The sequence below is a fragment of the Neofelis nebulosa genome, chromosome X (assembly GCF_028018385.1).
Source record: "Neofelis nebulosa isolate mNeoNeb1 chromosome X, mNeoNeb1.pri, whole genome shotgun sequence".
NCBI classification, from domain to species: domain Eukaryota; kingdom Metazoa; phylum Chordata; class Mammalia; order Carnivora; family Felidae; genus Neofelis; species Neofelis nebulosa.
This window is the reverse complement of record NC_080800.1, coordinates 109,139,928-109,155,219: the sequence shown is the minus strand read 5'-3', so window position 1 is coordinate 109,155,219 and position 15,292 is coordinate 109,139,928. Positions and strand designations below refer to the sequence as shown.

Below are 15,292 nucleotides of genomic sequence, written 5' to 3'. Positions count from 1 at the left end.
ACAAGACAAATTCTAGGCTGTGGGAGAGTCTTGAAACTGTAATGAGATACGTAGAATAACTATCGTGTAATGTTATGGCTGTTTTGCCTTACGAAGGTGGTAACCATGCTTCAAGACTGCACATCCCACAGCTGCTTCCATTTACAAGTACGATAACCACACGGCACATAGAGCATTAACCCATTGGGGAAACAAACCACATTCAGACCTGTGCTCTGGACAATTAACTATTAGCGGATATGGTGAATATGTCTAGATTTTTCTGTGAAATTGATTCTGCTTATTAATTACCATGCCCCAACAGTGAACAAAATAAATGGAATTCTCTCGAGAAACTATTTTAATCTAAAATCTTTTTTACTACTATAGATACCCCCATTATCAATAGATGAACTGAATAGCAGCATGTTTGTTTCACAGATGTAGAAGTTACCAGTAGAACAGTAAGTTGCTTTAAGTACTAATATGAATAATATGTATAGGTTGTATCTTTTATTTACACAATTGCATTTCTAAGGGCTTTGGTAAATACTTTCATTGATAGATATTGCTTATAACTTAGAGCTTTATTTAAGCATCCTCAACTGTCCAAATTGAAATGTGGGGAGCAAATAATGCAGTTTTTTTCCATGAAAAATGACAGCCGGTACTGTATTTTCCCAATGAGCTTACGAATTCTGAAATGTTTTCCTGTTATTAAAGGAGTATGATTTGTCAGCCCAAGGCACAGATCACTTTTGAATTTTAATCCTTTAACACTTTTCTAGTTTCATTTTTTTTGTTAGTGCTGAAGTAAAGCAAAACAATTTTGTCACAGTTTGACTAAGATGAATATCTTGAAGCCAGTAAGCAGTATGCTTCTCCCATGATGTTGTAGAAGATAGTGCTTTTAAAGTCTGCCATTATGTGTTGCTTTCCATGTAAGTCTATCAGAATTGCTTCAGCTGTTTTGAATTTGAGTGACACAATTTAGTAATGTAATCATTATTTTCATTCAAATCATGGCTTTAAAGAAATGTGTTGTTGTTGGATTCCCCTTCCCCCACCCCCACCCCCACCTTTGATCTCCTCTTTGCCTGGTCCGGGGCAGCCCTAGCACATACTTAATTTGAGAAGTCATTGACTTGGAAAATGTGACTTTTCAAGCCACTTAAGACTCCTAGGTATCTTAATTAATTAATAATAGGGACTTATTCAACAAGTGTACCACTTCTGAATGGCATTTGTTAGTCATTGAAAATTTGAGGTTCTCAGAACTGGCTCCAAACACTCACTCCGTCCTGGGCAGAGCCTACAGCTGACTGCACATTAGATAAACAAGTCCCTTCAACCCTAAGGAGTGTTTTAAAAAGACACCTTCGAGGGCATGGAATAACTGAGGTACCTGTACATTGTAATTGTGTTCAGGGGTACCATTTGGGATGATGGCAACTTGGGAATAGCACCAAACATGAGAATATAGGTTTTGCACACACTTGCCTGATTCTCATGGGCTGCTTTCTTTACATCAAGGTAAACAAAAGTGGTCAAATATAATTAGCTTTCCAACAGTACATGTTTGAGAATCGTGATTCCTTTCTGCCAGATTCCGTTAGAAAACATAGAGGTATTTGGCAGACCGTAATCACTTCAATGTGTAACAGATGTTGAACATTTCCCCAAAGTTCAAAACTGTAATTTTGTAAAATACTATATACCTAGATTTCACACCTTGGCTATTTCCACATGGCTCCAAAACGTTCAGATTAAAAAGTTTAAAGTTTGGTTAATATTTGCTTGTTGAAGAAAGTAGAGAGACGGGTGGATGTTCATCAAAACGTTTAAGCGTTGTGCGGATAATGCCTTAACTTAGGGCAATTCTGTACATTAGTGCTCAGCGGCAACCATAAACTGTCATGGTATATGACTCTTGGCGACCATTTCTGACAGCCCCATTTCCACAGATGTAGAGCATGAAACTCAGGGTGGGTAATATATTGGCAGTTCACGTACAGAACTGGCACAAGAGACAAGTATCCCGACTCCTGCTTCAATAACCCCTTAATGTTTCTCACTCTTTCTTTCTTCTTCCATTTCAGTCGAAATTCTGAACAACAGAGCTATGGAGTATCAGGATCTCTCCGTGAGAACCTCCATATGGCCTTTCTATATATATTCTCATAGGTCTTCTACCAACACAAGAATAAGTGTGGTACAGTCAATATATTAAACAAAACCCACTTACCAACCAACAAATTCAAACAAAAATAAAACATTAACCAATCAGTGCAGATGTTAAAACATGAATAGAAAACTACCATTTATCTTATCTGAATTATTAGGTAGAACATGACCGTAACATTTTGTCATCTGTTGCATTATTCTTTGTGATTTTCCAATAACAAATATGCTGAGTGAATCTCTACAGTGGACTGTTGGCTTACTGTGCATTCTTGGTGGATAAATGTTCATCTGTTTTGAAGTGTTACCTTACTGTTTTGTTTACACAATAGTCTATTGGGTTGATTTAGAATGTAGCAAATGTATCCAATACCGTTTTTCCCACTATTGTATTGTATTCTATTGTATTGTATTGTATTGTATTGTATTGTATTGTGGTGTGATGTGTTGTGTTAGGTTTTTTACATACTATAGTGTTTTCCTCTAGATGTGTGGTGTTTGATTTCAACTAAAATATTACTAATGGGAAGCAGAAATGTCTGTGTTTAAAACCATTACAGATTAATATTAATATGCTTTCTCTCTCTTTAGAACATGTCTGTAGGTTTCTTGGGGCAGACTTTTAAAAGGCCTCACTTTTGAGTGTGCGCAAAGCCTGTTCATAAGCATGCATGTGTATAATTTGTACCTGCAGATCTGACCTTGCATAATACAATCACGTGAGTAGGTATTTTTTGTGAGAGAGAAATAATTACCTGCAAAAAAAAAAAAACCAGGAAACTTCTTGAAATATGAACCTCTAATCTCACTCCTTAAGAAGCTTGCAAAATTACAATTTACCTGTAAGTGAATTTGTCTGCATTTATCCTAAAAGAATTATGTAAGGTGCCCGTTACATTTTTTGTGGTTCAAGGATCCTATCTCCTAGGTTGAGCATCTAAAGCTCAGCCATTTGTCAAATTCAGCTGAAAATTGTTACTTGGAGGCTTAAAGGTATGCTAATTGTAGGTTATAAATTAAACAGAGAGACGGAGGGGTAGAGATAGTTTTTACATTTTGGAGGAAAGTGTGTAAAAAACCATTGCAACGTAACCTTTTACACAAGTGCCATTCTCTGAATACAAATGGCTCGTGCTCTTTAGACTTGTGTTTGAATAATAAGTAAGCTCCAGTCTTGCAAAAGTCAGGGTGAAGGAGATTTGATTCGAAGGGAGGCCCTTGTCCCCCAGATGGACAGTCTTTCCAACTGATCACAGTTGGAGCCCGAGTATGGGTTTGGAGAAATGGCGGGGTGGCGAGGCGGGGTAGGAAGGCATTTTAAATTATTCTCTGATTTACTTAAAACTTATAGGAGGGCTGTCCACGATTGTCTTTAGCTTCCATTCGACTGAATTTCCAGTTCTGCTGACCACTTCAGTGAAGGAGCAGGTGCCTATGCCAAGTGCTGCCCTTCCCAGACTTGATTGACAAGAGTCTCTCCTATCATAACCCAGCCATTTGTTTGTTTCTTTATTTAGGTCTGTTTGTTTTTATATGTATTTGAAAATTATAATAGAGAGGTTTTTAGCACCCTTTGGATGAAACAGACCAGCTATACCCCATAGAGCTGAGCTGAATTCACATTACTAATACTTATGAAATAATTTATAACCAAGTAAAATAGTAATTCCTATGGCATGTGATGTAGCTCCTCCAGATACTCAGCGATTAAAGTTACTATTCTTACACAGTGCTGGAACCGTAGGATATAATATTTGCTACTAAATATTTATTCTTTCACTAGAAAGCATGCAATCATCAAATTTAACATGTAAACCAGGTTTATTTTCCTGCATGAAAATGACAGGCAAAGAGAAAATTCCCACTTAGGATACCTTAAGCTGGCTAGCAGCATTTGAATCACAGAACGATGGATTTGGCAAACCCTTCTCACAATCGATGAAACCGAGGCCTAGGGCATGTGACCTGCTCAAGGCCACCTGCCTACCTGATCGGTGACAGTGAGACCCTGAACAACTCTCCTGACTTTCTGTTGTTCCTCTGTTTCCCATTGTTTGTGCTTCGGAACATTTGAGACCCCATCCCGAAGCAGATCGGTATAGCTCAGGATACAAAAGAGCAAAAAATAGCTGTTTGCTATGTGATAGCCTGTTGTTCTTAATTCGCAATCCCAGATCCCGGTCATCGGTAATTTCAAGATATTGTCATCTGTTAACAGTATTGCCTGGGGTTACAGAATAAGAGGTGTCCTGACTTTTACCCGTTGATTCCTTGAACCACTTAATTTCTGTTTCCCGAAATCTTAACATTCTTAGAGAAGAAAGTAGTGTATGCCTTTGTGAAATGACTTGTGTGTAGAGCTGAGTTTTGTGTAACTGTGCCAGTCCCTTTCCGGAAGGGCAGAGCTAATCCCACAAATCGGGGAAGGATACACCTGAGCCAGACTGGTTGTATTCCTTAAAGAGGTTAGAGATGTTTTCAGTGCAGAACGAACTCTTTTTGTGTCATTCGACGTTCCGCGAAAGCATGCTGTCTCATTTCACCTTTGAAACTCCTGGCGAAGATGCACATAGACAAGAAACCTAGAGAACAGCAGTGTTTCTGATGCTGTGAGCACTGGAAGACATCAGTAGTGACTTGTTTTTTAGTAAGAGGGTCCGTGAAGGATATTCAGGGTAGTTGTAGATTTGGTGCCATAATATTTGATAATGGCTGGCATTTTACAAGTTGCTTTGTAAATGAATTTAAAGAAAGAAAACTCAAAGCACTAAAGTTTTGATCAGATGTGAAAGAACTTTGACAAAAAGGCAATTTTAAGATAGCACTCTTTAAACTAGTTGTGCAATGTCTTATTCAAATTATGTTTATTCAAGAAAAGAAGAAAGGAAAGTCATTAGACTATAAATTCGCAGTTCAAAAGCCAAGTCACAAGACTAATCAGTGACTCTAAACAACAATTTACTGGATGAATTGTATATATTAAATTCCAACCACTTGTGATTCTTAGTTAACATTTTATAAGCTTTGTATATGACAAGGGCTTCTATTCTTATTTATCCAAAATTATTGTCTTTGTCCACTTCTCTCACTCAGCCTTTTGCAAAATTAGGCCAGAGTACTGAAACTTGGATAAAACAGGTCAGGTATACAGAGAAAATCATCTAGAAGTTATCTGTTAAGAGGGTTTTAGTAGTATCCAAAATTTTTTTTTCAAAAGGCACTATGTGACCATAAGTATATCTTAAAGAGGGATAAAGATTAAATTAAAACCAAATGGATTCATAAAATTGCTACTTAAATACAGTATTTACTTTGACAATTGGAGCATGATTCTCTAACCGGCTGTTGCGTTTCATCTCACTTGTCTAGACTAGAGTCTAATTTGTAGTTCGTTGTCATGTGAAAAGCCATCTTCTCCCTCCTCCATCCACCTTCGCCATCCGTTTTTTGAACATGTGAAAGCACTTTGATCTTGCCGTTAAGTGTTGTCCTCTTTTTGTCTCTTCTCCATTTCTACACACGTTGAACTAGAAGTAGGGAAATCTGATTCCCCAATTCTGTTGAATAGATGTAGGGAGATAGTGGCCTAATTTTTCATTGTACCAGTCAGTGCCTGTCAAAGGCACCGGAATGAACAGTATCGAAAAGAGTGTCACAACTTTTTTTGCAAACTTAGTTGATTGCGTCATCAAACTGTCGATTTAATTACAAGATCTGGGTTCTGAGCACCAAGTCACCGATTGGTGCCATGTTTTCATTTTTCTTTTTTAGTTTTTAAGGTTTTCATTTCACTACGTTTTTTGTATCTAAGTAACTCATGAACTTAATTTTGAAGGAGAGTTAGAGAAAGTTGGATTTTACTGCATGTATTCAACCCACCTAGATAGGTTTGACACTGATACTGAAGCATGACAACATAGAGATTATAGTCCATAGTTATTCTTTACAGCTCACAGTTTAAGAACAAACTTAACTTTATATACAAATAATAATTTTTAACTAATTATATTTAGTCGTTGCTTGAGCAACAAAACTACAACATGGCTACCTTTAGACACATTTTTTTGATAATAATTTTACTTGTAAACTATACATGGTTTTTGACAGTATGAGCCTGTAGAAGGTACAGCTCAAAACTCAGAGAACAGATCTAGCGGAATTTTCCTTGAAGCCCAAATTGCCACGCAAACGCTGAATGTGTGTCCTTGTATGACTTTTGGATCAAAAAGTTTACAACACATGGATTCTAGAGTCAGCTTTATAGCTTATAGAATTTGTTGTGTGGATAGGGTTATTCCACAGTGTTTAGACTTCAAAACACAATTATTGCATTTATAATCTATTACCTGACCTTTTTTCATGACGTTGTGTTTTCCAAATTACCCCGTGCAGGAGGCGTAGCTGTCACGGCAAAAATTCTCTTTTCTGGAATTGTGTACTCACACAAATATATCCAAGTGAGGATTGAAGAATGATGAAAGCCTATTTTGAAATGAATTCCGATCTGTAAAACCACGCATAAAGATACTGTGGAATGACCCCTTAACAGTGTTTGAGAGGCATATGCTGCAGCCAACTGATGGTCTCAGTTAGGGTGCGACTGTGTGAGAAACACCTTTTTTGCACTTATGTACATAGTCCATGAACACTATGCTTGGAGTTTTTTGTTTTTTTAATATAAGAAATCTGTGATAATAGTGGAAAAGTTAGTAAGATAGAGGTATTTCTAAGGCCTTGAGAAAGAGGGGGATTTTGCTTAAGAAGATGTAACTAAAGCCTGATGTTGCTTTGCTGTTGCGGAAGCTTTCTGGTTTGCTACAGGTAGGTCACCAAAAGAAAAGACTGGTAACTGGTTACTCTCCATTGTAAACACACACACACACACACACACACACACACACACACACACACACCAGGCAGGGTTCTGGCAAAGGTTTTCTTTTTTCAATGGTTGCAAGCAGTAAAACACCCTGTAAGTTACAAGATGGAGAGTTCCATTCTGATCAACAGAGATTTCATCTTTGATAGAAAATTCCATATTGAGAGGTATCAGTTACATCAATTAATACCCATTTCAGTGACAATCAAATTGTTAACATTCACCACTATTTCCCCCTTTAAAATCCATATCCTAAAACCAAATCGGCAACCATTGAAAGACTTAATTTAACAATTAAGTGTGGCCAGCTTGGGGCATTTCGTTCCCTCTAACAACAACAACAAAATACCCCTGGCACAGCTGTTCAGTGGAAGCTGTTTTCTGACTTCCCTTTACCAGATTAGAAAGTGCTTCACTGTGCCGCCACAGCCTCCCACTGCTTGACCTAACAGAAGAGAACCAGTCCCAATCTTACATATGGAGCTGGAAAAGAATGTTTTAACCAGACCGTCCCTGACAATTGGAGCTCCCCTATCACATACCAGTCACCATTTCACTTTTTGTCGTCTCCAGGCAATGAGGTTAAATGGATGACCATTGGTACTTGCAGTCTTTCGCGTCTTGGGGTGTGTCACCCTCGCCTTGGAGAAGTTACCCACCCTGGGATTAAGGGAGTTGGTATTAGTATCACTTACCCATGTTGATGGTCCTCATTTACAGAGACAGGAAGATACGCCAAAACCAGCAAGCAACCAAGCCTTAACGGTTGTCCAATAGCTCAGGGCCAGTTGGTTGGCAATTTCTCTTTTTCTCCCTTCAGCCCTTAATCATTTAGAGTCGGCTGTACAACTAACAGCCCGACCGTCTGACCAGCATTTCCACTAGTATAAAATGTAAGCATTCATGCCTTCTGTAGTTAGGGACTCCCAACTCCAACCTCATCGCCAACATACTTTCCCAACTTACCCTGTATTCTTGTGTTGACACTTCCTTGTGCATCTGTACGCCACGAGAATATATTGTCATGAGGTCAATAGACATGTAAGATTTTAAGTGAAGAATCATCTATAAAACAGTAAGAATGAACCTAGAAGCATCACAAAAGATAACCGATTAATTGATGGCATGTTGTGCACACTGACAGCCGTTGGGTCACGCTCTTTGGAGCTCAGACACAGTGGCTCTATCTCAGTAAGTCAAACTAGAGAATGAAGTATAACAAAATGTGAATGACTCGAGGCCAAAAAGGGACCTTTGTTATTAAAGCCGGGAAAGGGTTCAGTTTGACTAGTTCGTACAGTTTCCAGAGCCTCCACCTGGCCTGGAAAGAACCATCCATTACTACTCCAAAGCAGGATTATTCCAGGAAATTTGATCTTTAAATAGAACCCATCCTCAATTATACCGTACCCGAAAGGAAAAAATATATCACTATAAAATAAGCCACAACTATTTGAAAGTATTGCAAAAATTCTCACCTTCTACATTGTACACCTTCTACATTGTATTACTTTAATTAAAAAAAAATACCTCTGTAACAAGACCTAAAAGTAACCCAACTTTAAGCCATGCTCTTTTCTCCCGAACACACAACCTAAAGATTTATCTGTCATAGAACTGCATGGTTGCAAAGCTTTATGTCTGTATACAGATGCTATTTGTTCATGATGGAAACCAAATTATTCTGTTGCTGTGTCTTTTGTGTCTAGCAGTTGAGAGAATGATCTGGCCATCATACCCTTGGGTTCTGGGGTTGCCCTTTTCAAAATAAAGTTCCTTTTATTATTACTGTTAGTGCTTGACTATTTGCAAATGAGCCATTTGTTATCACGGCCCCAAGTTACAATCTTTTAAATGTAAAGATGTTCCTAAATGTACTCTTTTTAAAAGAGCTTTCTGTAATGTTTGTATAACAACGTTCCAGTATGATGTAGAAAATGGAAGCACACATTTGGGGCAGAAGAATGCCCATTTTGAGATACCCGTGGAGAAGAAAATTATTAGCCACATGCAACAATTAACAATTTAAATAATGACCACAATAGTTCAGAAATGTAAACTGTTCACATCATATTTTGCCTCCAAAATGCAATAGTTCATTCCCTCAACTGCTATCAATAGGTTAGATGCTTTGACTTCTTTTCTGTTCTCCCCCCCAAATTATAGTGCTCTACTGCTTGTTTGTGTTTAGAAGTGTGCATTATGCAGTCATTTTAGTATGCTACTTCTGCATTGTTTACTTTTGGTTCTTTTAATAAAATGTGTAAATGTCTCGGTTATGTCTTTTTTTTATGAATCCATATTCACACATTAGGAGTTTACTTAAAAGCTACTCCTGTTCAAGTATATCAACCCTAATATTTGGTAATTCTAATACAAAATTTAAATTTATGATTTGGTTCAAAGATCTATTTCATGCATAGAAGAAATTTATTTCCAGATATACCTTCAGTATTATGAATTATATAGATAATACATTCATTGTATTAGACATATTATTTCTTTGATAGTGAAGTTACTAACACCGGAAAGGCACATTTGTATTTTAGTAAAAGAAAACTAAACATTTTGAGATAATGCTTACTGGCTTCTATTGTGGTTCAGAAATCCTGAGGCATTTTATAAGATACGTTATTAGAAGTGTGTATTTTCTGGTAATTCATTTCTATCTTGCATCTTCAGTGGAACATAGGAAACCAGTGTTGTTCATTTCCTTTTTTTCAAGATGGGCATCAATGGTTTCATAACAATGAGATGCATGAATTTTTCCATCAAAATGTTCTCTCACTTAGAATTGGTTTTCTCCAACAAATGGCACTGGAACGAACAGATAATGATTTTTCTTCTTTAAGAAAGCAAAATGTAACTTGATAATACTTTATTCTGACAGATTTCTAACTACTTAAAAAACGCTAGTTGGGAATTTCTCTGGATTGGCCACTGTTTGGTAGTCGGGCTGGTAGAAAACTCAGGCGAAGAGGCTTTGGCTGAGACGAGAGGCTGTGGCAGATTAAAGTATTCTTCACGTGTCTGTAACTGTGCAAAGAGCCAGGGAGGAAATCCAGGTCGGCCGAATCATACAGAGCTAAGAGCTCCCTCGTCCCTTGTTCCCTGCTTTACTCTTTCTGCTGCGTGTGCCTCCCACTATGGCACTTCTCGATAAGCCGACTTTGAGCCCGTGGGCGTGTGGTACATGTTTCTGTGAGTCTGTGGTAATCCCAGCATGAATACCAGTTCACTTGGACATTTACAAAAGGTCTTTGGCCCCTTCAGAATCCAGTTTATGTTTTCTTCTTCGAAGCTGCTGAATGATAGATAAGCATTCAGGGCAGGCATTCCCAACCACAATCAAAATGGAGTTTCTCTTGGCCAGAGGGAAGTTGACCCACAGGCAAAACCGGATATGGAGGTAAAGGTTAGCGTGGTGCTTTTCAACCTCTTTGTTCAGCTTTCTTCTAAGAGTCTCTCTGTGGTGGCTTCTGGCTCCCTAGAAGCCCCAGGTAGCAACTTGGGCCTGCTAACCCGGACAAATCTGGGCTTTTTTCCTTCGGGAACTTCCCTGCTGGGCACCTCAGGCTATGGAGAGCGGCTCCGAGCTGAGATCTAAGAGACCACTCACGCTATGGTTTTAGACTGGCAGTGTTTGTGTGCTGCCCCCTGGGAATGTTTGTATTTTAAGAGGCATGACTCCAGGCATCTATCTGGCTGGCTCAGTCAGTAGAGCCATGCGATTCTTGATCTCAAGTCGTAAGTTTGAGGCCCACGTTGGGTGTAGAGTTTACTTAAAAAATAAAAAGGCATGACTCTCCAGTGGTCAAATAGCAGACAGCCACTTGCCTAGACAGGGATATATGTTTTTACTGAAACAAACAGCATTTGGGCAGCGATCAAATTCCTATGGACAAGTGGTACCATCATTTACGACCTCAAGAAGGCCAAAAAAGAAGGCTCTTGTAATTCTGTTATTGTCAGGAAAGTTCTGCTATAATAATGAACCCAAAATAGTGACAAGATAGTAAACATTGCACAGTTCCACGGGCCAGAATCCACTCAACGTGGTCAGCATCTGTAGTAAAGAGCGTGACCTGCGATAAGCCTGATGCGTGATCACATTTCTGTAATCGCCTAATGCCTATACTTGCTAATATTCAACAGATGGACGCACATACTGAGATTTTTTTTTCTTTAGTCTTTCTTGTCCTAGAAATGCTCATCTAACCGAGCCCTCCCAGATTTTCCTTTCAGTGCCTGGATTTACACTTCTCCCTTAGGCAGGAAGACCATGGATATGTGGGGGAACAAAAGCCAAGAGTGGTAATGATAGGCCAGCCACCTGGATGGAATGGTGAGGTTTGTGACAGGAACAGGAGGTCCGGTTCCTGTCTTTAGAAACAGAAGCCTGAAGCAAAAGCATAGCCTTCCAAAGTGGAAATCAGAATAAGAGGCAATCTGTGTAAGAAGGAACTTGTGGTCAGCGCAGAGGCAGGCAGGGCATCTGGGGTAAAGCAGAAGAGACGCAGGAAAAACCATACATTTTCCTGATGCGAACGAGGGAGGTTTTCCCCCATGAATGATTCAGTGCATTGCATGGATGTACAAGTACAAAGAGAGGAATCGGTGAAAGATCACAGAATGTCAGTGGTTGAACAGCGACAAGCAGTGGCAACAGCACCTGTTAACGCAGACAGCCTGCTGATTACCAACAGGACTTGAGAGAATGCAGAAGGAATCTGAGGAGTCTCTGCCGGCAGCATGCTTCTAAGAGTATTACAGCCACAGATGATGGTCAACTCATTGAGGATCAATGTAGGTCTCAAGAAGAGCGGGGGGAAGATTAAGATCGGGACTGAGACTTTGCTTTTAGCCTTCATGACTTGAAGAGTTGAACAATTCTTTCTTGGGGAAATTGGCAGTTAAGAAAGAAACATATCTGTGTTAATTTTATACACACACACACACACACACACATATATGTAGTAAGTGGTTATTGATGTGCCTTTGTTAACTATTTAATAAACGTGTGTAGTTCAAAGTGTTTGGGTTCTTCTCAATTTCTATTTACAAAGTCTCATGTTAAAGAAACCCGTTTATGGGTTGTTATACAAGGAAACACTTGAGCTCACCTGAATCCAGGCACTCAACGGTCACAATTTAGGGGTCCAGGTAGGGGCTACTAAGAAAACGAGGCACCTCTGTTGACAGTAACACCTCAGTTCAGTGGCTGTTCGGGGCTTCGCTGAATATCAAGCAAGGGTTGACCACAAACTGAGCACCGGCCAATGGTAGAGACCTCTATAATGAGCAACTCCTTTCTCCTGATGGACATCGTCAGAGATGCTGTAGATCCTGAAGATGCTTCGGACCTCAGGAGTCACTGGGATGAGATTGTGGGGCCAGAGGGGAGGGGCACTCAAACCGTTCAGGAAAAGTGGCGCAGGAGTGTCAGACATGCAGCCACAACCACTACTGTCGTCCTCTAGTCTCCACATCCCGGAGAAATGTCCCTGTGGTAAAAATAAAGATACACAGGTCCAGATACTGTTAGGGGGCTTAGGGAAAGGTCAATCCAAGAATAACGTTTGAGTAATAACAGAGCACGAAAACCCTTAAATAGTATTCTAAGATTATTATCCTGTCCACAGTTAGTGCTATACCACTTGACCCATCTCCCTCCCAATCTGCTCTCCACATTCCTACTGGGATCATTTTTCTAAGATCGAAAATTCATTATTTCGCTTCCCTGATTTAAAATCTTCCAGATTTCTTCACTGCCTTAGGGGATAAAGCCTACACTCCAACGCAGCAATCTTGGGCCTTGGGCTTGCTCTCAAGCTTCCTCTTTCCCCTTGCTTTCTGTAACAGTACAACTCCAGACGAACCAAACCACTGTTGGGGAAATATAATTAAAAATGAGATCTTCCAACCCAAAAATCCTCTCCACAAAGGCAGTAGTGAAAGAAAACAGAATGAACATTGAACCAAAATGGGATGCACACCCTAGGCAATCCACTAAGAAACTGCAAAGCCAGAAAGGAATCACCCCCTTATCTAGCCAAGCAGATACAACCCATTACAGACATGTTTTCAAGATAAATGGTAACTAGTCCTCAAGAGGACTCACAGCACCTTTTGTCATTCATAGTTCGCCTTAACTTTATAGTGTAACTGGGGAGATCACCTCCCCAGTTGACTTTATCCGTAGGAGGAACAAACTTTTCCTATCTTTACCTCAAAGAGATAGTTTTGCAAATTGGAGGCAGGTCCCCAGAAGTTAGGCTGTGACCTCCCTCCAGGAATGGAGATCTGGGGATTGACTGCCCTTGATGTTTGCATTTCAAAGAGGTGACTCCCAGGTCCTTGAGGAAGCATGGGAGATTGTGAGGCTACTTTAAGGCTTATTTAGCCATTACCAAGATTTACATACACTTGAAAAGGACACAGAAAGAAATTTTGTAAGAAAAGAGAGAGATGAGGGAGAAGTCTCTTCCCTTACTTCCAACAAGGAAAATTAAGCCTCTTCTTTTTAAGAGTTTATTTAGTTTGAGAAAGAGAGAGACAGCGTGAGTAGGGGGGTGGATAGAGAGAGTGAGAGAGAGAGATCCGCAGCAGGCTCTGCGCTGTCAGTGCAAAACCCAATTTTGGGTTCGATCTCACGAACCATGAGATCATGATCTGAGCTGAAATTAAGAATCAGACACTTAACCAACAGAGCCACCCAGGGAACCCCCAAGCCTCTTATTTTTAATTTGTATTTGCCCTTACACCACTCGTGTTTCCCAGATACATACCATGGCTTCCCATACCTTTGTGCTCTTTTTCTCTCCACTTGAAACACCTTCCCATCTTCTTCCTCCTTTTCTTTGAAAACTCATTATTCAAGGTATATTTCAACTATCAAGTCTCTTGAGGTCTTCCTTGGCCTTACCAGATACCACTGAGATGCAGCTAATATTTATTCAGTGCTTATCAAATAATCTCAAACCTCAGTAGCTACCCCCCTGTACCCTTCTGGTATTGTCTACATTCCTCCTCTGTTAAACGGGGCTTCGCAAAGGCAACAACCAGGTTCGTATCCCGCATGATGCCTTGAACAGTAGCCACACAGTAAATGCGTAATAGATTTTTGGAGAAATAACTAGGGCATCAGAGCACTTTTATTATAAAAAAAAATAAAGCTTCATTCAAATAAAAGATTTATGCAAGGATATAGGGAAATTTCACAAATTCCGATCGCAGGAAGAACAACTGGGCCTCACGTAACTGGAAAGTTATCGGGGAGCTTGTTTCTCCTCTTTCTGTGTGTATGTCTGTGCCTGTCTCTGTCTTCTTTTCCATTCTCTCTCTCTCTCTCTCTCTCTCTCTCTCTCTCTCCTCCAGTCTCCTACTTCTCTGCAAACCAGGTTTCTATGCTTACTTATCACACTCCTGTGGTTGATCAGGGCTACTCCCAGAATGGTAGTCTTATCCTGAGTCCATATCAATGAAAACCTGCACCAGAAGCACCTGGAAGGCTTGTAAAACATAGATTGCTGGGACCCACTCAAGAGTCTCTGATTCAGTAGATAGGGGATGAGGTATGAGAATTTGCATTTCTAACAAGTTCCCAAACAATTCTGATAATCTGGGGGCACAGTTTAGGAATGATCTACTTGAGAGGCACCTGGGTGGCTCAATCAGTTAAGTGTCTGACTCTTGATTTCAGTTCAGATCACGATCTCATGGTATGTGAGTTCAAGCCCCACATAGGGCTCTGCACTGAGAATGTGGAGCCTGCTTGGAATTCTCTCTCTCTCCCTCTCTCTGCCCCTCCCCCATTTGTGCCCATGTGTGTTTTCTCTCTCTGTCTTTCAAAATAAGTAAATAAACTTTAAAAAAAAGGAATGATCTACTTGACCTTCAGGCTTGCTTCCCCACAAACAATTGACTCAGTCACTGGGCCCCAGTGCCTGATTCTCATGAGAGAGAATTTGGTGAGTCAAATGTTCATCCTTATAACATTCAGTTGTGTCCAAAAGGCTGGAGTCTCATGGTACATATGAAAGGTTGCCTCCTTGAGGCTGTGGGCTGGGAAAGTTTTCAAAGGAGGTGGGTCTGTAGTACAGTCACCTCCATGGTTCCTTTCAAAGCTGTAAGAATTTCCACACGGAGGGGCGCCTGGGTGGCTCAGTTGGTTAAGTGTCCGACTTCAGCTCAGGTCATCATCTCGTGGTTTGTGAGTTCGAGCCCCATGTCGGGCTCTGTGCTGACGGCTCG

The 15,292-nt window shown here is 40.0% G+C and overlaps 1 protein-coding gene across 11 annotated transcripts in view; it reads left to right on the top strand.

Moving 5' to 3' along the window:
* Positions 1-9,311, top strand: part of MBNL3 (muscleblind like splicing regulator 3) — a 113,274-nt gene extending 103,963 nt beyond the window's left edge. For 9 of the 11 annotated variants that reach the window (XM_058713045.1, XM_058713049.1, XM_058713044.1 and 6 more), the window contains 2 exons: positions 370-443; positions 2,079-9,311. In XM_058713045.1, the coding sequence (XP_058569028.1) occupies positions 370-426 (57 nt within the window). In that variant the 3' untranslated portion in view covers positions 427-443; positions 2,079-9,311. The remainder of the gene's footprint in view (positions 1-369; positions 444-2,078) is intronic. The other 2 variants (XM_058713051.1, XM_058713050.1) reach the window with 1 other exon arrangement.
* The last annotated feature ends 5,981 nt before the right edge of the window (positions 9,312-15,292 follow it).